The sequence below is a fragment of the Heptranchias perlo genome, chromosome 36 (assembly GCF_035084215.1).
Source record: "Heptranchias perlo isolate sHepPer1 chromosome 36, sHepPer1.hap1, whole genome shotgun sequence".
In the NCBI taxonomy this organism is placed as follows: Eukaryota; Metazoa; Chordata; class Chondrichthyes; order Hexanchiformes; family Hexanchidae; genus Heptranchias; species Heptranchias perlo.
In genome coordinates, this window is record NC_090360.1 from 13,561,767 (window position 1) to 13,584,011 (window position 22,245).

Sequence of the window (22,245 nt, forward strand, 5' to 3'; positions counted from 1 at the left end):
GGTTGAGAAGAAAGAAGTGAAACACATAATGGATGCTTGTGCCCCTTTCTCCATTCTTATCAGGATAACAAGGAAATCCCAAACATGTCACAGCTCTCACCTAACTTCCACGATTTTATCTGATAGCAGCAATGTTTCAAGGGCATGAACTGTTTAAATCCAAATTCAGTTCAGAAACTACTATATGTTCTTTCATTTCATTACTGTAACATGGGACCAATTGAAAAACTACCAACCACAACAGCACAGGTATAATGCACCAAACTGCTTCCTTTCTGTGCTGTAATTTGTATGATTCTCTGTATGTTTCTATTTTTCTGCAAAAATCCAGCTTGCATCAAAATGATGTTATTGGATTTTTAAAAACTATTATATATATATGTTAATTGTATGATTTATATCAATGAGTGTTAATTGTATTCAGGTGGTGGGTATCAATTGGGGACTCTCTTGTATCCTTATATGGCAGAGCTTATCTAGGGTGTGGTGTTTGTGTAAGGGGAATCTCTGAATAAAGGTTTGGAAACATCTAAAGACCAGGCTCTAGTATCCTTCACCACATGGCTATCCAATTTTAACAATATGTGTGTCTACGTGATATATATTTCTAAGACAAGTTACAGTAGGTTGTGATAAATTATAACAAATGACTATAGTAACTAATAAGTTTAACAAAACACTGTTCAAAATAAATCACACATTGGGCCATTGTGCACAAGGCAATTAGCTGATTATGCCATTGAATTTTCCTATATTACAGCACTTATGAAGTGTTTGAATGAATATGCTCTACCACTTTACGATTATTAGTTATTTTCCCCTGATTTATTCCCTTTACCCCTTTCTTCCTGCGGTACATTAACCGAGTGGTTATTCTTCATGTGTTGAGCCTAAACATCGCAGCAACGTATTTGACCGTAGCATCACAACTGAGCCAATCCTGTCTTAATTTGGCATCCATGAATATGTAATTTCAGCAGGGCTGTGGACGGGAACCTGACAAATCTTTCCCTTCTTAGCACAAAGTCACTGAGGCCAGCTATGGATTATTATTAATTATCATTTTATGTATATTTTCTAGGACCTGATAAACATTCTCATTTTTTTTTGTTCTTTTCTCCACACACTAAACATTCCAATGCTGACATCACTGACAGTGGCTTGAATAATATGTACATGTGACCTGAAATTACAATTACTTTCATAGCCTATGTATTAACCAAAAATGTTATGAAATACCTCTAAGATTTATGTTAAAAGGATAGAATCTATTTGGCTAGAGTTAAGAAACAATAGAGGTGCCATTACACTACTGGGTGCATTCTATAGGGCACCAACTAGTGGAAAGGATATAGAGGAGCAAATTTGCAGGGAAATTACAGAGAGGTGCAAGAGCCATAGAGTAGTGATAATGGGGGACTTCAACTATCCTAATGTAGACTGGGATAGTAATATTGTAAAGGGCAAAGAGGGGGAGGAATTTTTGAAGTGTGTTCAGGAGAACTTTCTTGACCAGTTCGCTTCCATCCTAATGAGGAAGGAGGCATTGCTGGATCTGGTTCTGGGAAATGAGGTGGGCCAAGTGGCGCAAGTGTCAGTGCAGGAACATTTAGGGAACAGCGATCATAGTATCATAAGGTTTAGATTAGCTATGGAAAAGAACAAGGAGCAATCTAGAGTAAAAATACTCAATTGGAGGAGGGCCAATTTCAGTGGGATGAGAACGGATCTTGCCCGGGTAAATTGGAATCACAGATTGGCAGGCAAAACTGTAATTGAACAATGGGCGGCCTTTAAAGAAGTGATGGTTCAGGTACAGGCTATAAGATGAAGCTGAAAAAAGGGGCGTATGACAGATGTCAGGTTGATAATACAAGTTAGAACCAGGCTGAATATAGAAAATTCAGAGGGGAAATGAAAAAGGAAATAAGAGGAGCAAAGAGAGAGTGTAAGAATAGACTGGCGGCTAACATAAAAGGGAATCCAAAAGTCTACTATAGGCATATAAACAGTAAACGGGTAGTAAGAGGAGGGTTAGGATTGATTAGGGACCAAAAAGGAGATGTACGCATGGTGGCAGAGGGCATGGCTGAGGTACTAAATGAGTACTCTGCATCTGTCTTTACAAAGGAAGAAGATGCTGCCAAAGTTACAGTAAAAGAAGAGGTAGTTGAGATACTGGTTAGGCTAAAAATTGATAAAGAGGTGATATTAAAAAGGCTAGCTGTACTTAAAGTAGATAAGTCACCCGGTCCAGATGGGATGCATCCTAGGTTGCTGAGGGAAGTAAAGGTGGAAATTGCGGAGGTATTGGCCATAATCTTCTAATCATCCTTAGATATGGAGTGGTGCTGGAGGACTAGAGAATTGCAAATGTTACACCCTTGTTCAAAAAAGTGGGCACCGCACTTTCGGAAGGATGTGAACACCTTAGAGAGGGTGCAGAAGAGATTTAGTACAATGGTTCCAGGGATGAAGGACTTTAGTTAGGTGGATAGACTGAAGAAGCTGGGGTTGTTCAGAGCAGAGAAGTTGAGAGGAGATTTGATAGAGGTATTCAAAATCATGAAGGGTCTAGACAGACTAGATAGAGAGAAACTGTTCCCATTGGTGGAAGGATCAAGAACCAGAGGACATAGATTTATGGTGATTGGCAAAAGGACCAAAGGTGACATGAGGAAAAACTTTTTTACGTAGCGAGGGGTTAAGATCTGGAATACACTGCCTGAAGGGGTGGTGGAGGCAGATTCAATTGTGGCTTTCAAAAGGGAATTGGATAAATATTTGGTGGGGCTACAGGGAAAGGGCGGGGGAGTGGGACTAGTTGGATTGCTCTTGCAGAGAGCCGGCACGGACTTGACGGGCTGAATGGCCTCTTTCTGTGCTGTAATCATTCTATGATTCATCTATGATAAAATGTAATTTGTGATTTCATATTGCTTTTCTTCTCTAATCAAGAAAAGGCATTCTGATTGTTAATGTTTATTGTAACCCAAAAAGAAAACATTTACAATTATTTCACAATTAGCAATGTATGGCAACTTATTTATGCAGGAAAAAATGAAAGAGGGCAAACTTTAAAAAATGCTCAAATAAAATGAAGAATTACTATGGAAAAAAGTTCATAATTGCTGTCTGTAGTTATTATGCAATAATAACCTGAACAGCAATAATATATAAGAACTGATAAATAAAAGAAAAAATCTGCAAACAGTGGAAATACACAGCAAGCCACAGCATCCATAAGGAGAAAAGAGAGATTATGATATTTTGGATGTGTAACTCCATCAGAATTGAACACTAAAAGATAAACAGATATCGTAAATTGTAAGATTTATTGTAAGATTGGAAAAACAGTGGCAAAAAGTCGAGGGCAAGCAGGGAAAGAATGAAGATACGGCAATCAACACAAGAGTTGACGATGTGAAATTCAACTTTGGTGGGGGCACAAAGAGGCGATTGTGGATCGGCTGCCCGTTACACACCCTGCCCGTTACACACCCGCCCGTTATACACTCTGCCCCATTTTCTTTCCCACTGTGGATAGGAGAATCGGGTGGGGTGTATAGCAGGCAGCTGATCCGCTACTGCCTGTTTTGCGCCCCCTCCCGCCGAAATTGAATTTTACTAACAAGTTTGATGTTTATGAAATGCCTCATTATCATAACAACAATGTTAACAAAGAGAATTATAAACTGAGAATAAAATGTTTTTGATTTGTTATGGTTGATGAACAGGCTGTGTAACATGGAAATGACTGGATAAAGAATGTAATTAGAGGATATACAAAAAAGAAAGAAAAAGCCAAAACAGTTCCATCTTTGAATAAGCAATTATTTTATTCAACTGAACAGTCAATACAGTAATTGGCACATTAGAGAACAAAATTGAAAAAAGGCCCTGAAATGTCACTGACTCCATTTGAAGAGGCTACATTGGACATTATAGGCTGTGAAAGCCTAGAGGTAATAGGGGAAGGTGAAGTTTCCAACATCAAGGCTATTAACTAGTCATTTACATACAAACATATATACATTCAAGCACAAAGCATCACATACAATGCAATCACTCCTTGAAGGTAGTATGACACAGTTTGTTTTTGTAGGCCTGGAATAACAGATTGACAATGTTGCAATTGGGCCAGAGCAAATCAGCACTTCGCAGCACGCTGCATCATTCATACTAACTGTTGCAAACGCCAGCGCAGCTATACTCATGCCCGAGGAGAACAATGAGTTCCACAGTGAAGAGAGAGGACGATCAAGTGTTGGTGGCAGCAATGGTATAGGAACCAGCTGGCTAGTAGGCCAGCTCATTTCCTTCCTTAGCTGCAGCGACTAAGAATTCATACCTCATGGGATCTTATTATAAAAGCATAAAGCCTGCTTATAAAAGGCAACTGCTATCTGAGCAGGATTGCCTCTGGGAGTCACTTGAGTCTGCCCAAAATAGAAAGAAAGAACTTGCATTTATATATTGCCTTTCATGTCTTTGGGACATCTCAAAGTGCTTTATAGCCAATGAATTACTTTTGAAGTGTAGTCATTGTTGTAATGTAGACAATGCAGCAGTCAATCTGCACACAGCAAGGTCCCCAAAACAATGAGATAAATGACCAGTTATCTGTTTTGGTGATGTTGGTTGAGGGATGAATATTAGCCGGGACATTGGGAGAACTCCCTGCTCTTCTTCAAAGTGGGGCCAGAAAAACAGCCATGCCTCTGATTTACCAAGATCGATAGGTTATGCTCTCTGTTCATTATTACAAAGAATACTGAATAGTTTTGGCATAGCCTGCAAAAAATGTAGAAATAACTTGTAGAAAGCAACAATTTTGAAATTAGTTTAAATGGGTTTAATTCGGAAACTCTCAGTGCTTACAGAACTTTGACAGACTAGAAAACCTGTTGTTCTGTTTTTAGTGAGTGTTTATACTGATCACAGTGAAAGATGCAAGCACTTGGAAATGGATCATTTTCTCACATTTTCAATATTAAGTACTCCCAGGTAAGGTCCAGCATAAGTTAAATGCAGGGTGAAACTCTGTATATTTCCCCAACAGTGTTGCCTCACCAGAGGATCCCAATGACCATTATGACATTTCTATATTCCATGCCAGTTATTCTCAGAACTGACAATTTAGTAATGATAAATTGCAAATCAGATCAATTTATTCTGTGAAGTCCCCTTTACTTGGAACTGGACTGAAACTGCCCAAACATATTTAATTTAAGACCCTTACAGTCACTATACACAGATGGTCTGGGCTAGAATCAAACTTAGAATGCAGAGGTGAAAAGATAATTGTTCTAACTTTCTACCCAATTATGCTGAGTGTTAGAGGGTGCACACAAAGATAAAATTAAAATGCCTATGGGCTAGATAGTCTACAGACCATGAATGGGTGGTGGGCAACCTCTATCAATAGGAACTAGAACAAATATTCTAAATTACCTTTGCCTCTGACTGTGGTACCACTTTTCTGGTTGGAGTTGGCGGTCCTTTGCAAATGAATGCATGGTGAGAGGTGCGTAATCTAGAAAACAAAATAGAATGACTTTGTGCAGAATGTGTACATTTTGCCTTAATTGTAACAATTCAAGGCACACATACACTTGAAGATAGCACAGCACTAGTTTCCTACATATTAAGTGCTTTTGGTTACCCGCAATGTAGTTTTAGTGTTGCACTGATTTCTGCACAGAGCATTGCACTTACAATACAAAAAGTAAGTAGATAAGTGAAGAATTATGTAAAAGGATGCCTTATAGTGCCATCTCAGCAGTTTAAATAGTTCAATTAAATTAGTCAGATTCCACTACTGGCTTTCAGCTTAACTGCTATGAACTCATTACTTCTGGCAGATTTACACACTGTTGATTAATATTAAAGGAAATCCTGTTCCTTTGCATATCATTTGTCAGCACAATGGTAGAGGAATGAGCATCTCGCATTCTCTCTCAGCCCCTTGGAAATGTAAAACAATATAATTCCAACAAAATGCTAACTGTTCCTCACATTGATTTGTGACAAAGGGACATTAACACCTGACACTGCAGACCTGTCCCTAAAGACTTTTTGGCTCATGAATAAGACAGATAGCTATATTTTCTGAGACACATTCTGTTCAAGTTTATAAACTGGAGTTACAAACCACAGGTCCAAAGCCAGTCTTAATGTCATGCTACCTAACAATATACTATTGTTTTTCACATCGTTCACCTGACGAAGGAGGAAGCCTCCGAAAGCTTGTGAATTTAAAATAAAATTGCTGGACTATAACATGGTGTTGTAAAATTGTTTACAACAATATACTACAGGAAGCTGAAACATCAGAAGTGGTACAAATGCAATGTTTCAGATTAGATTAACAACACTTAACATATGATTCGGACCATGAGCGAAAGGACTGTGAATAAACTATTGACATTTACTTTCATTATAAACATATTTGAGTTCCCTTTAAAACATTAAACCGAGAAATTGCAATTAGTGGTATTAGCAAATGAATCCTTAACACAATGGTATAACATTCTTCTGTCCACTGTTTTAATGGAGGTGTTAACCATTTATACATTAATATTGCAAAAAGTGTCTAGGCTTTAATTCTTTTGAACATGATTTTTTTCCAACTATGAATTACTGGACTCAAAGATAAAAATGTTTATTTGGTCAGATTTTCTTTTTTTGAACAATTCAGAACCATTAGGTGAGGATTATTTTGCTCCAATAGTTGATTGTAAAAACAAAAGACGCTGTGATGTTGCCTACAGGACTTGGGAAACATTACTGTTTTGTGATAGCTGGGAAAGATCAAAATACCTTGACAGATTGAGTGAGAAGACTTCAGGTGGTCCTACCCACCGATGGCCAAAACACACAGCTGCCTCCACCTCAAATGGCAAGCCTGCTTATGTTAATATTCATGCTGGAGCCCTGCTGCCACCCAAGTGCCAATAAAAACTGCCTCCCTTGGCGGAGTGCACCTTCTTCCGCTTACGCTGCCAATTTGCATCGTCAGCAATGTAGCAGAAGCCTTTGCCACGCAAGGTCTCTGTAGTCTTAATAACAACCATCAGGAATATTTAAGAGGATTGCTTATGAAAACTTCATGCTACATTTTAGAACATTTTCCAGAACACATTTCTGCAATTAGATCCTGCAAAGGTTTTAGATACAGTACAGTGGAGGGCAGAGTCAAAGACTGAAAGGGTGACATTTTGCAACTTTCACAGCTGATAAAATTGCAACATTTCCTTTATGTTAGCTTCAAGCAACGTAAGGAAATGTCACAAGCCATTACTGTAATGTCTTAATTGGGAGGGTGACAGACCATATTAAAGACGCAATCCCACCGTCAATACTGCTTTTCAAAATCACTAACTTTTTTTAGCCATTATTTCTGCTGAATTGGTTTGAATAAAACCTCAGTGCTGAAGAATTACTCTTGATGGTTCAAAGGAGTATATATATATATAATGGTATAAATGCACATTCTCCAAAAAGATTTTCTCAAAACCTCCACAGAAGTCTTTCCTCTATTCAGTGCTTCCAAGGAAAACACTTAAACTTTCATTAGCGCTTAGCCCATCTCTTCTAACGATCCAACTCCACAACCTCTACCACCGAGTAGGACAACGACAGCAATGCCATGGGAGCACCATCATCTCCAAGTCACAGACCATCCTGACTTGGATATTTACTGTCATTCCTTCATCGTTGCTGGGTCAAAATCATGGAATTCCCTACCTGACACTATTATGCGAACACTATCACCACAAGAACTGCAGCTGTTCAAGGAGAGGGCCCATCACCAATTTCTCAGGGTGACTACGGAAGATAATAAATGCAGCCTTACTAGCATCACCCACATCCCAAGAACAAGAAAAAAACACACTCATTGATTAATCTGAGGATCCAGAAGTTGCTCTTCCACACAACATTTCTGGCTCAAGATTTTGTTTTATAACAAACACACAACAGAAGTAGCTTCATTTTTCAAATGCTGCACCGTCATAAAATGCCTCATTTATATTTGTAGCCAACATTATGTTCAGGCAAATAAAAAAGTAGAAGTCAATATATTCTATTTCAAGGTAGCTGTGTAAAACAATAATTAATAAAAGCAAGAAAGCACCTTACCTAGAATTCTCTTGTCAGCACCAGTACTGTAATATTCCACATCCTGCCAACATTAAAGGAAACTATTTATTCATGCGTTAGACAGATTATAGAATATTCTAACTTGTTTAGTGACTCCACAAGCATGAACGTCAGGGTGCTGTTGTATACTATGGGGTAGAATTTTGGTGGGGGCTTTCCTGATCATCCACCGTAAGTGTTACGCCATTTCTCCAGGGTTTCTGCGTTTCTTCTGCTGAAGAAGTGGATGATCAGGAGAATCCCCACTGAAATTGATTTACACCTAGTGTATCCTTCATAACTGAACATTACATAGGTGCCTACGAGTGCATTACAATATTGAGTCCCGGGAGGTATCATACATAGTGGAAAGCTGCTGTGTGTTTCACTGTGGCATTGGTCGGATTATTGTGCAATTATTGAAGAAAAACAACTTTTTCTTCCTGTGGACTGGCTAGACTTAATGGAGGGATTGTCTTATAGTGGGGATTCTGGTTACTCTGGGCTCTCCCTAATCCCTGCAGTCCTTGCCTCTCATTCCCTTTCCCTGTTTATCCCTCAATTTCTCTCTTGCTGATCTTGTTCTTTCTTTCCCCATTTTCTCATTATTTCTGTCCTTCCCTCTTTCTCCCATTCAGTATTCATTTGAAAATTTGCATTATGATCATAGTGCTAAAATAAATGCAACTTCACAAAATATTACCATCTGCTTCTTACACCATTAACATTTAGCTGATACTTGGGCTTCTATTATTTTTCTTTACTTGAGGTAGGGGTACCTATGAAAATTATTTTTACGGTGTGTTATTAGGAAAATGGATGTAATATTCAAGTGTTAAGCACATTTTTCCCATTGCTAAGTAATAGCAGTCACATTACAATACTTCTTCAAATTTAAATGGAGATTAAAATCCAGCTTCCATGTATTAGTGATATTTAAATCTGATCTGCTTTAGGGTGCATTTACACTACAATGGTGGCGTGGGTGTGAAGTGTCTTCCCTTTGCACTGACACTGCAGTTTTACAGTAAATGCAACCAGAATCTGCAGTCAGAGCCCTGCCTGATCCTGGATGTTAGCAGAGTGAGACAAGCTGAAAGAAGGAGTCTCACTATGTCTTGTTTCAATGTCAGTTCAGGCTTAACATTTGATTTACACTACCTGAGTTTAGCATTAGTGCAAAGCTGAAAGCTTTGTGCACCAATGCAAAACTTGAGGTGCAAATGCACTCTTAGAGTACTTGCACAGGGCAGTACAATGTTACTGTCCAACATACATGGTGTATTCTCTAGTTATCAGTAGGCTTCACAAAGTCTGATTAAATATGTGGAATGTCATCAGGTTTACTTCATAAATGTTCAATCATTTTCAACATTTTATGATGTAACTGAATTTGGAATATATTCAAATTCAGCACAAATTGAACAGAACCTGGAGCACAAGTGAGGCATCACTTCCCACTTTTTAGCTGAAGTGCCTTTCTTTAAATGCTTTATTTAACTGCCTTGCCCTTGCACTCAATCTCTATGTGGTTAATCAAGTCCTTTATTATTCTGCACATCTCACATAGGGACTGAGACTGTGAGTAGGGCAGCTTGACAAAGCATTCAAAGAGCCGCATTTCGGTCACAGAAGAGCCTTGTGCAGTTCATGATACATAGGTTGGCTACCCGTCATAGAAGTTTACTGAGTTTCAGTTGCTCTTAATGGAACTTAGGGAAAGTAATTTTCATATTTGGATTATAAGTAGTCCTACAAAAAAACAGCATCCACTAGTATTGTCTCGCAGATTCTAAGAATAAAGCAGTTCTGATGGATCAAATTTACTCATCAGTTGTTTTTCTAGATCCCTTCAGTTGGTTTTGGGGTATTTTACTTGAATGTAAATGTTAATCGTAGAAGATATCTGATGCACAAAAAACCACCATTATTTTGTTTACAGACTTCTACCAAAGTGACGTAGTGAAAATCTGAAGTATGAAAGGTTTCACGCAAGAACACTTCATTTGTAAAATGCTACTATCTATTCTTTTCTCATTCTCACCTTTGGGCTTCTGCTAATATTGCTCTTGAGCAAGTCACTAAGAGATGCATAAAAACAGCCAGGATTGTCTCATTCTCTGTGGGGAAATGGCTATTGATGCCATCCTCTACATGGAATAACTAATGACTCATTAATATTAGAGAATCACTCTCTTAAGTTGTTGTTCAGTGCTATCTCCCTGGCTGACTACTATATAAACCACCCTGTTTATATTGAAGGCACATTCTGCAGCATCCAGATCCACTTTAAAACAACTCTACATGTGCAAACTTATGCAAGTGCAATTGATTTCGAGTTACTATTTGTCGGTATTTCCTTGTGGGCTAATACCCTGCCAAATGACTGGGGATGGCCTATAAGGGCAATGTGCTTTGTGGTCTGTATGGAGGCAGGCTCCATTTCAACTGCTGGCAGCCATATTTAATGATTTCTTCTGGCTCCAATGGCTATGTTTACATAAGAGGCTGAGGTGGCTCTGCCGTTGGAGGCATGGCTGAAAACTACTTACTTTGGTACTGTGCATCACCTCCGACGACAGCTGCACTGCTCTGTTCACATTGCGAGTTTGCTGCTGACTTCAGAGGTGCTGTCAGCGGCAATCTGCAAATATAAATAGATATCAGCCAGTTATGTGGGTGATTGGTATGAACTCAGGATCCCACCATATCTTAGAATATTAATGCACTGCAGCCTAATTGGCTTATAAAAGCAGAAAATATACAGCAGGCCAATCAGTGTCTGTAAAGAGAAAAGACAAGTTAACATTTTGGATGCATACTAATGATGGTTCTGCTAAGGGTATGCACCCGAAATGTTAACTTGCCATTTCTACTTACTGATGCTGAATTACCTGCTCTGTATTTCCAGCGTTTCCTGTTATTATTTCAGATTTCCAGCTTTTTAATTTTTTTTGTTCATACAAAGAGCCAATAGCCTTTTCTAACAAAAGTACAACCAAGTACCACATTGCAAAAAGGTTATAGCATAGACTTCATCATGACTATAAATCAATATGTTAATTTTGTCTATGCACATTATCCCAAATACACTACTTTTGTCTGGCAGAATCTAATTTGGTTAACTCAAAGTCACTTAATTCGAATAATCTGTTTATTTGATTCTTTTCATGCACAAACTGACTCCTGTGTTGTTTTATTTAAATTGCTTAATTCAAATTACTGGATAATTTTTATTGTTTTGGCACACAAAACTGACTATGTATTATTTTTAGTTAAAATTAAAGGATAATTTTTAAAAAAAACATGTAAAGTATAATGGGAAGAACAACTAGGGCCATTGCAACCGTTCTTTTAATTTTGCTCACAAAAAACTGTTTTTATATGGGCATCTTGAATTGAAGCAGATCAGAATGCAAACAATGGAAAAACTGTAAAGCAAAGAAGTTTTATCTTTGACAGGCTTACATTACAAAATGATTAGATACTGGGAAGGGAATGTAAAAACGTAAATGGCACGATAAATGCAAGGAGTTAGCTTGAGTAGTTTATGAGGTAAACACCAGGATATAAAGGGTAATCCTGTGATCCTGCACTTTCTGTTAGGAGCCACGCCTGCAGGTAGCAAGGGCCGCAAAATTCAGTGACAATGTTGTAGCCCTATCTCCGACCCGCTTTCCTTCCAAGCATGGCTTCCCTGCTGGGATGAAGGGATTATGGAATTACCCCTATTAATTTTAACTCCCTCCCAACTGTAGTAGTTGATCTCCTTTGACAGGTACTTGTAACTACAATACATTAGGGCAGAAATTCCAATCATCGAACTTTATGGGCAAACGTTTAACGTGCTCATATTAGATTCGTGTGTGCATTATTTTTAATGCAAGCATTACTCCGTTTGCATAATGCCTGTGCAAAAATAGTGGAGACATGTAGTCCAAGCATGTTAATCACTTGTACATTAAATTTGTTGATCGGAACTTCTACCCTATGAACTTATACCAGCAATATGAAGATTAAGGCAGCAGCTACCCACAAAGGCATTTATCTTCAAAGCCTCCTTATCTCATGTTAGGTTTATGTTACAGAACCACTTCAAGTAGAAGGGGTCCTAAAATATCCGGGACTCCCGATGCTGTGAAATCCAACTGTAGTGTGGAGGTAATAGATAAACGACTGTGTGCATGAACATAACTGCTTGAAAGTCACAAATAACAATTTTATTTTATGGTCACTAGACATTCCCCAATAGCTGTGCCATCCACTAGAAAAACTGCATTGCTGCTCTGTCTGGGCAGATTGAGCATTCAGCCTGGCCATACCCAGAAAAACTGGTGGCAGATGCTGCTGGAAACAGCATTTACATTGCTGCTCCCGTGCTACTGCCTCTGGAGATGCTAGAGAAGGACACCTCTTCAAGTGAGTCTTGGTACCTCTGGAGGCAGTAGCAATGCTTCATTTACATTACAGTGGTGCTGCCAAAAATGGGGCCTGTCACCAACGACATCAATGTGAGGTAAATGCATTACAAAGTAATAGGTGCTGTGTAAGTCAAGCATGGTAGCAACTGTTAATTGCCTCTGGTATCCAAGTAACAATTTAACATCTAAATAACAATTAAATAAAATGCTTGAAATCATAGAACTATAACTGAAATTAATGATTTGAGTGGTAGCACTCTCGCTTCTGAGTCAGAAGGTTGTGAGTTCAAGTTCTACACCAGAGACTTGAGCACATAATCTAGGCTGCCACTCCAATGCAGTACTGAGGGATTGCTGCATTGTCATAAGTGTCATCTTTTGATGAGATGGTAAACTGAGGTTCTCTCAAGTGGACGTAAAATATCCTGCGGCACTATTTGAAGAAGAGCAGTGGTGTCCTCCTGGAGTCCTGGCCAATATTTATTCCTCAGTCAACACCAGCAAAACAATCATTTATCTCATTGCTGTTTGTGGAACTGTGCTGAGCGCAAAATTGGCTGCCACGTTTCCTACATTACAACAATGACTACATTTCAAAAGTAATTAATTGGCTGTGATGCGCTTTGGGATGTTGTAAAATGCACTATATAAATGCAAGCCCTTTCTTTCTAATTATTACCATCAATTTTAACGATTTCTGGATAAGGTGGCACCTGGCCTTCATTAAATGGCTCGAGTGGATAAAAAGCAGGCAGCTCAAATTGATATTAAAGACCCATTTCTACTTGAAGTAATTCTGTCATCTACTTCTAGTACTGAGAAGCCCCATTTATTTGCAGGGTAGACTGCATAGGTGACAACACAAAAATAACTGCACACTTGCAAGCATCCACATGCATAGGTGTTTGAAATTTGCAATTATCAGTCCCTTGTCTGGCTATAGACCTTTCAGTTGTCTGGGGAAGGTCTGTACAAGCCATAGTTGAAGAAAGTGCATAACTAGTCTGTACAGACAAGGCTGTGTTTGGGTAGCCTCACCAACTCTTTTGAGGATAAACAGACAGTAGCTTCTGCTCAGTGTCTCCCTTACAGTGCAGCTGAGATCACAATGTGGGGTATTGTAGGCATGAAATGTACCACTAAGCTGCCTACTGAACAAAGTATTTCAATTAGTAGCCATGTACGAGGCCTGTTTTTTTTAATGACTGCTATTAGTCTCAGATTTGATTCTCATGCAAGGCTTCCTGAGTAGTGCAAGACCAGTACCATGAGATGAGAACAAAGCATGGTTTGCATGTTTACTGACAGCAGTACAATGCTGCTCTTAAATTAAGATTCAGACCATCACTTTATGCTGTGTTGTTGGTTATTGCTTACAGAACTCCATTAAGATCAAAGGGAGGTGAAGATAATACAGTAGTAAAATGTACCTGTATATGAATAAGGTGTCTGTTTCTTACTTGTATCCTATTAAGTTCCTCCTCAATCTTCTGTCTCAGCAAATACAAAACTGGTTCAATAATTCCAGGAGAACTCTTAACCAACTTTTTTAATGTATCTTCAGGAATATGAAAATGTAGTTTGGAAAATATCTTCCTGTGTGAAAAGAATTGTGAAAAATGTTTCAATTAAACACATTTTAAACTATCAATACTCACATAAATACTATGGGACTACTTAGATATCACAAAAATTAAGGCTTTCTGGAATAAGTGTAACAGGTTGTCTTAGGGAGTCAATGATATTGTCATTCATACTAAACTACTTGATTTCCTGTTTCTAACCATCTCATCTATAAATAATTAACTTTGTTTGAAAGCCACAATTGTATTTTACTGTAAAATGTGTCCTTATTCAATTTTTAGTGCAGGATATAGAATCATAGAAATTTACGGCACAGAAGGAGGCCATTTGGCCCATCTGATTGGGAACATTATATAGTATGTAAAATGGAACATATAGTCCAATTTTCTATAATGCTGACTTTGGGTAGTATGCAGAAAACAGAGAGGGTGCCATAGGTAATTTCTTTATCAACGAGAAAACTAGAAGCAAAGATAAATTCCTCACCTGGGGATGGAGGGTGCAACTCTCCAAGCGTATAGGCCATGCAATAAATGGGAGTTAGATTATTGCTCTTTTTCTTTTACTGCACTATTAGGAATGTACAGCTTTACTCTGTATTTTCAGAATTTGGTTGCTTTGGGATAATGCTAAAACTAATGCATAACTGAACGGCCACTCCAAAATGACCTGCAGGAATGCTGCTTAACAGCCACTTAACCAGTATAAATAGCACACACTGCAGTGCACAATTTTTGAGCAAAATAGAGGGGGAACACAGAAGCTGTGAACCTAAATTCAGCAGTGACAATCTGCAACTCATTGTAGATGGCATGAGGCCAGAGGACTGGTCTCTACATTGTGGAGGGGTAACCTACCCAAGGGTAAACAAGACATAGGAGGCCATCACTCTTGCTGTGAATGCAAGGATGTATGACGAGAAGCTGAAGGGATATTTGGAAAAAGTTGTCAAGTGAACAATAAGGATAACTTTGAATAAACAAAGACTGCCATATATGTAGTCTGAATCTATTTATGCCAATCAAAGTAAGTTACTGATATCAGATGTGTTGATTGAGTGAGTAGCTTAGCTTCTGATCCAGTAACTTGCTGGAATTACAATACAAAGGAAAGTAACAGTCTCACAATAAAGGGTCAGACATTTAGGACTGAGATGAGGAGGAATCTCTTCATTCAGAGGGTTGTGAATATTTGGAATTCTTTACCCCAGAGGGCTGTGGATGCTCAGTCATTGAGTATATTCAAGACTGAGATCGACAGATTTTTGGGCCCCGATTTTCAAAGGTTGGGGGCTGCGAAAATCGGGGAAATCCCGAGCTGGTGAGGAAGCCGGCTCCAACCCACTGACCTCCGGGTTCCCCACAAACGCATCTATGTGCACGCACGCCTCACGAATGCGGAAGTTCCGCTGGCAATTAAAGCTGGCGGGATGATAGTTAAAGAACCAAATGTACCTTATTGAGATATTTAAGGTATTTTATTTCTGACGTAGTAGATAGTTAAAACGCTTTTAAACTTACCTGGGTGGCTTTCCCACGGCTTCCGATTCAACCAGGCATGAAGGGCCGGATCAGGCAGAAATAACCAATCTTCCCCTCTCCTCCCCCGGTCTTCAGCGCCCTCCACTCTCTGTTCTATTGCCGGATGACCTCTCTCTCTCTCTTTCTTTCTCCCCCCCTACCTCGGCATTGCAGCTCCTGTCAGCAGCCAGCCTATCAACGAGGCTGGCTGCCGGGCGCGAAACCCGGAAACAACTTTAATCACCATCAATGACATTGCGATCGCATCGGAAAAGGTACTTTTTAAAATTCAGGCTTGCCACGCACACCTTCACTCCCGCTGGCGTCCCTTTTAAAATTGAGCCCTTGGACTCTAATGGAATCAAGGGATATGGGGATCGGGTGCGAAAGTGGAGTTGAGGTCAAATGGGTCTTATTGAATGGCAGAGCAGGCTCGAGGGGCCGTATGGCCTACTCCTGCTCCAATTTCTTATGTTCTTAATAGGTAGATGAGAACGACTGGAGCAGGCCACCCAAAAAAAACCCTCAAAAGCTACAGGTGATAACCTGAAAGACACACCACCACAGAAACCATAGTGGCACATTATTTTAAATACACACTGCATATTAACTATTAATGAAATAATGAAACAATACATTTTCAACTGTGCAGTCAATGTTTTGATTCAAAACTGATGTTTTACAGGTAATCAGTGGTAACAAGGTTATGTTATGCAGCATTCAGCAGACCACTATTACTCTGTCAGATCTCTCTGGGATATATTGCAATGCAGCTCACCGCGTGCAGTCACATTCTTGATGAGGTTCCTCGCATGCGTTTCATTGTAGGGGCTCTGCTGAGTGGTGTGGGACTGTATAATGGTGTCACGTCCTCATTTTGAGTGGCTAACCCGTAACTCTAAGAAGCCAACTATTCAATCTGTTCTAATTATGGAATAATACAGGAAGCCATAATTCCCTTGAGTAAGTCCTGGTGATCTTCCTTTTATGGTCTTGGACCTTTCTGGCTTTGCTTTGCTGTCCCTCTTCTGCCAATATAAGAACATAAGAAATAGGAGCAGGAGTAGGCCACGTGGCCCCTCGAGCCTGCTCCGCCATTCAATCAGATCATGGCTGATCTTCGACCTCAACTCCACTTTCCTGCCTGATCCCCATATCCCTTGATTCCCCTAGAGTCCAGAAATCTGTCTATCTCAGCCTTGAATATATTCAACGACTCAGCATCCACAGCTCTCTTGGGTAGAGAATTCTAATATGTTCAGCAAAGTGAGACTTGCTGCTGTATGGACTGGAATAGCTGATCTGCTTCTTCCATGCTGCATCTCCACCCATTCCCTCTGCTGCCACTTTTGTAGCAAGTATCATTAATGTAACTTGGCCTTGAAGGCAAGCATGAGTTAATCCACATGTTATCCTTTAATTGGTGCCCTACAAGCTCTCAGCAAACCAACTTTTTGGAGGGTGGGCAAAAATGAGCAAATGCTCCATTACTGCTAATGAATAAAATTATTATATGTTAACTCACACTTATCACGTGATTAGCTTGAATGCACAGACAAGTTTCACCCCCTAGTTTGCTAATTAATAACAACAACTTGTGTTTATATAGCCCCTTTAATGTAATAAAATGTCCCAAGGTGCTTCACACGAGAGCGTCATGGAACAAAATTTGACACTGAGCTACATAAAGAGGTATTAGGACAGGTGACCAAAAACTTGGTCAAAGAGGTAGGTTTTAAGGAGCGTCTTAAAGGAGGAGAGAAAGGTAGAGAGGTTTAGGGAGGTAATTCCAGAGCTTAGGGGCTAGGCAGCTGAAGGCACAGTCACTAATGGTGGGGTGATGGAAATCATCCTCAAAAGATGTGCCCATGGGGCAGCATTCCAAAAAGTTGTCCACCCAGTTGTTTAGGAATTTTTATTATAACATTCACAGGCTGTTCATATGTATAGTGCATTCTTTCTCTCACTACAAGATTTTTTCTTGCCTTTATACTCCTCAATCTGCAACGTATTGAGAGTTTAATTCTGGCTTGGAATGGGAGTGTGGTTTTCCGGTAGAACTGCTGATTGTGTGGCTTTGGAGTCTTACACAGCACGAATCCTTTTCTCAGTGCCATGATTTAATTCCAAAAAAACCCACAATTGAGAGGCATGCTTGCCTAGAACATCTATCCTGTTCTATTTTGAAATTTATAAATTGAATGGGGGCACTTACCCTCCTCAATCCACAAATAACATCTAGTTTCAACTTACATCCTACACAGGTAATGGTTTCACATAGGTAATGGTTATTAGGATAATAGAGTCAATAAGGCAATGTAACATACAATAAATCTTGGGCAGGGTTAGTGACAGTGATTTAGATATTCTGACGTAGTTCCTGCGCTTCCTTAATCTCAGCTGACCAGCAAGTCTGAGGAAGAAGTTGTGAATTCAAGTATGTGGAGGAGACCTTCATTTGGAGAATAATTAATACACTAATGTATCTTTCATATTTATTTTCAGATTTCCTTCAAGAGTCATAACCATCTTTCACTTGTAAGGAGCAGGAAAAAAATATAAAATAGATACTTCGTAATCCAAATTAAACTGAAATTTAGATAGGAGCAGCCAAAACACTGCCCAGTAATCTGTTGCTTTGAAGGATGTGTCTCTATGGCCAGTAACTCCCTAATCAGAGGCTGTATTTCAGGACAGGTATTTTCAATCCCAAGAAGTCATGGAATTTAAGGGAGAGGCACGTACATGAACTTATGAATTAGACTTAACTCATCTTGGGAGGGGCTGATGTTCCCGTCCCCTTCCATGAATCTCATTAGTGGTCTGTTTCTATGTTAGTCTGCTCAAAGTGGAAGCCAAGAAACTTTAGTCCAGATTTTCCACAAGTAGAATTGATGATAATTGCTGCCCAGATTAAACCAGCTGAAGAGGTAGTGTTGTTTATTCCAGTACTGAAAGGTTATAACTATTAGGAAAGACTGAACAGGCTGGGGCTCTTTTCTCTAGAAAAGAGAATGTTGAGGGATGACTTAATAGAAGTCTTTAAAATTATGAAGGGGTTTGACAGGGCAGACAGAGAAGATGTTTCCACCTATGGAGGAGTCTAAAACTGGGGGACATAAATATAAGGTTGTCACTAATAAATCCAATAAGAAATTCAGGAGAAACTTCTTTACCCACAGAGTGGTTAGAATGTGGAACGTGCTATTACATGGAGCAGTTGAAGCAAATGGCGTAGATGCATTTAAGGGGAAGCTAGGTAAGTCGTGAGGGAGAAAGGAATGGAAAGATATGCTAATCTCTGATTAGATGAAGTAGGGTGGGAGGATAAACACTGGCATAGATCAGTTGGGCTGAATGGCCTGTTTCAGTGCTGTAATTTCCATTTAACTTCTCTATGGGTGCTGTCAACACAACTTGTTGGTCAACAAAGGTGTGCTCTAGTGCTGTGGTAAGCTTTCTTCCTCTCCCTCCTGTAGAGGATATTTTCACACCAACTCTTGGCTTCTTAACAGTTCCTTCTCCCTTCCTATCTTTTAATTTCTTCTTTCAGGTTCTTCAATGTTTCCACTCCCTTTTATCTCTTGTTTTCTATTTTTTCCATTCTTTTATTTCCATGTGTTTCGTTTCATCCTCAGAGATAGACAGCAAGCTCTCTCAGTGACTTATTTGGTAACAGCACGTTGCAAATGGGCCATGCAGATCTGAAGTACCTAGATTCCTCTGCTGAGTTAGTTGAAGGACTAAAAAAAGTGAGATGGAGAAAAAAGAAAAGTCAACTGATTTAGGAAAGAGTGCAGACACAGAAAGAGAATGAACAAAGGGAACAGGGGAAAAGACTAAAAGAGGAAAGCCAAGGGAACGTATCAGGATAATAGCTGCAGCCATGTGTGGTTAGTCTGATTCAGTAACATTAAATATTGTGCGTGTGTACAATACATACACAGGTGAGAGGGGTTGCCATATACCCCCATGAATGTGATTATGCAAATAGATATCAGATATCCAGAAATGAAACTACAAATGGGAAGAGATTTCTTTAAAAGTAATCAGTTAAACTTGTGTTTTTATGAAATTGAAAATTCTAGTTTAACTCGTCCATCACAAAGGAGGCAAGCTTAAAATTGGTAAAATGGTAGTAAGTGTATAATGAAAATCAGCACAAACTAAAACTTATCTGTACACCACCTCTGTATACTTTGAGGGATAAAAAATAGGTTCCTATAGACAGCAAAATACTAAAAATAAAACTAAATGTAGTGGAGCCCCCCTTTTTAAAAAATTGTCACTTTTTACTAAAGGCCCAGTTAGTTTTACCTTTTTTTTGGTCCTTTTGTGTGTTCCATGCACCCATCTAAGTTCCCAAATTAAACTGATGGGCAATTACTGGCTCTCACTTCTGCCGTTCAGCTTTGCAACCAGCTACTTGGTAGTTCTCCACATGGGGAATTGCAGGCACATACCAGTGTCTTACCACTTCAGAGCACAGGAAACGAGGGCAGAATTCCTTCGAGTAAATGTTACTTTTTATTGTCAATTTCTTACAATTTCCTTTAATACATATTTTCAGGCCTATATGGAATATGCTTTATTGCCATTTTCAAACAGCGCTGGTTTACTTATTTATATACTTATTTAAAAGTTTTGAGTATCCATTGCACTCCAGGCATCACACTGTAAAACTGCCACCAGACAAACTTTACAAAATATATAGGAAAAGAGAGGGAAAAGTTATTTCTTGCTGTTTTTTCTGACCTTAATGTTACCTGGGGAGGTTGTTGAGATAACATGGAGAGGAACCAAACAGCTGCCAATCTAGAGAAAGTTACAACGGTAATAACCCCAACTGACCTCAGGACCGATTTAGGCCACTTTCCTATAGGAAGTGCCTGAACAGTGGTCTTAAAGGGACAGGCCAGGTTGGTAGCTAATCATTACAACCGTACTCCAGAACGCAGGCTACCTGTGAGCAGTGCCATGGGAGGTCAATATAATATTGATTTTATCACAAAGTAGTTCCTCTTAAATATTCATTAAAGAAAATGGTTTTATGTGGGAGTGAAATTCTGCCATTGGCAATTCCAGCGTATTATCACTTTTCTATCTGGCAAAATGGAAAGGGCAACAGGGGGCTCCACTGTAAAGCAAAAGCTGTTTGTAGCAGACGGTTAAGTATTAAATATCAGTGCACTTGCCTGTTTAATATCTGCCAGTTACTCAGTTTTTGCTGGGTAGAGTTTGCTGGGATATAGTTGTGTATTTCTACCAGTTTTGGCAAAAAGTGCTTCACTACTTCTGCAACCATTACTTGAAAGAAAGAAATAAAAATCAATTGAGATTTGTTGGTTAAAAATAATCACTGCCCAGCCATTTGAATAGCATGTCTTCATTAAGATTATAAAATTAATTCATCAAAACTTCTGTGTTACTTTTGTAAAATTATCACATTCTTAGTTTTTTTTCCACAATTACAAAACAGATATAGTGAAAAATGTTTTTTTTACTGAATATTGACGATTAAATTAATAGTGCTTATTTTCCGAGTATGCATTGGAAAATCGCAGGTACTATTCCTACAATTTTCCAAAATATGTTGCCAACAGGCAAGGCTCCATGCTATCAGAACAAACTCATAACATTACCTCCTAGAATTCTTCTCTATATTGTACATAAATCACTAAAAGCTAGTGCACAGGTACAAAATGTAATCAAAAAGGCTAATGGAATGTTTGCTATTATCTCAAGGGGGCTGGAACACAAAAGATGCTACAACAGTTAGACCATATAACCTGAGCAGCAAAAACATTATGCGTTACACAGTATAATATTGCTGAGCTTATAAAACGGCATATACTCCAACTCAGCACGAGCAATGCTGGGAGATCCACTAGTATTTTGTAAACATCTGTGTGTAATGTTTAGAATTTAAACTTGCAATGTCCAAATTTTTGTCCTTGCGCTGTTGACATCTTTTCAAAATTTTCCAGACTCATGAGTTAAGATCGCTGCTCAATAATCATTCCCATACATCCATTTATTATAATGAATACTTCAAACTTGGTGAAGACAGTTTCATTCTGCACTTCCCCCTCTCCTCCTGCTGTTGCTATCATGGTAGATAGACAAACATCCAGGAACTTCCATATCGTTGACATGTGGTTATGTCTTCAATGAAGAATAAATATGAGGAGGAAAAAAGATAGCAAAAACTGAATAAATCTATTTCCAGCAACTCATGTATTTTATAATAAATGATGGATACATGGGAGCAATTGCTGAACAGCAATTTTATGAAGTTCAGAGAACAGTCATTACAAAAGTCTCACTCATTTGTCAATCTACTTTAAAAAAATAAAGTTCCACAAGCTTAAATGGTTAGCAAAGAACTTTTTTTTGTAAATACTGGGGATTATTTTATCACCTGCAATTTTATTGTTGAAAATATAATTAAGGGTCCTCTACAGTTTAGCAAATGTACCATGTGGTATACTGCAGTGGCACAGGCCTGGGTTACATAGAATTTACAGCACAAAAACAGGCCATTTGGCCCAACTGGTCTATGCCAATGTTGATGCTCC

The 22,245-nt window shown here is 38.9% G+C and overlaps 1 protein-coding gene across 2 annotated transcripts in view; it reads right to left on the minus strand.

Moving 5' to 3' along the window:
• Window positions 1–22,245, minus strand: part of spef1 (sperm flagellar 1) — a 34,561-nt gene that overhangs the window by 11,138 nt on the left and 1,178 nt on the right. The window contains exons 2-5 of one of the 2 annotated variants that reach the window (XM_067972587.1): window positions 20,863–20,974; window positions 14,024–14,159; window positions 8,143–8,185; window positions 5,455–5,536 (exon numbers count right to left, since the gene is read on the minus strand). In XM_067972587.1, the coding sequence (XP_067828688.1) occupies window positions 5,455–5,536; window positions 8,143–8,185; window positions 14,024–14,159; window positions 20,863–20,974 (373 nt within the window). Of the gene's footprint in view, window positions 1–5,454; window positions 5,537–8,142; window positions 8,186–13,993; window positions 14,160–20,862; window positions 20,975–22,245 lie in introns of both variants that reach the window. The other variant, XM_067972586.1, reaches the window with a different exon arrangement.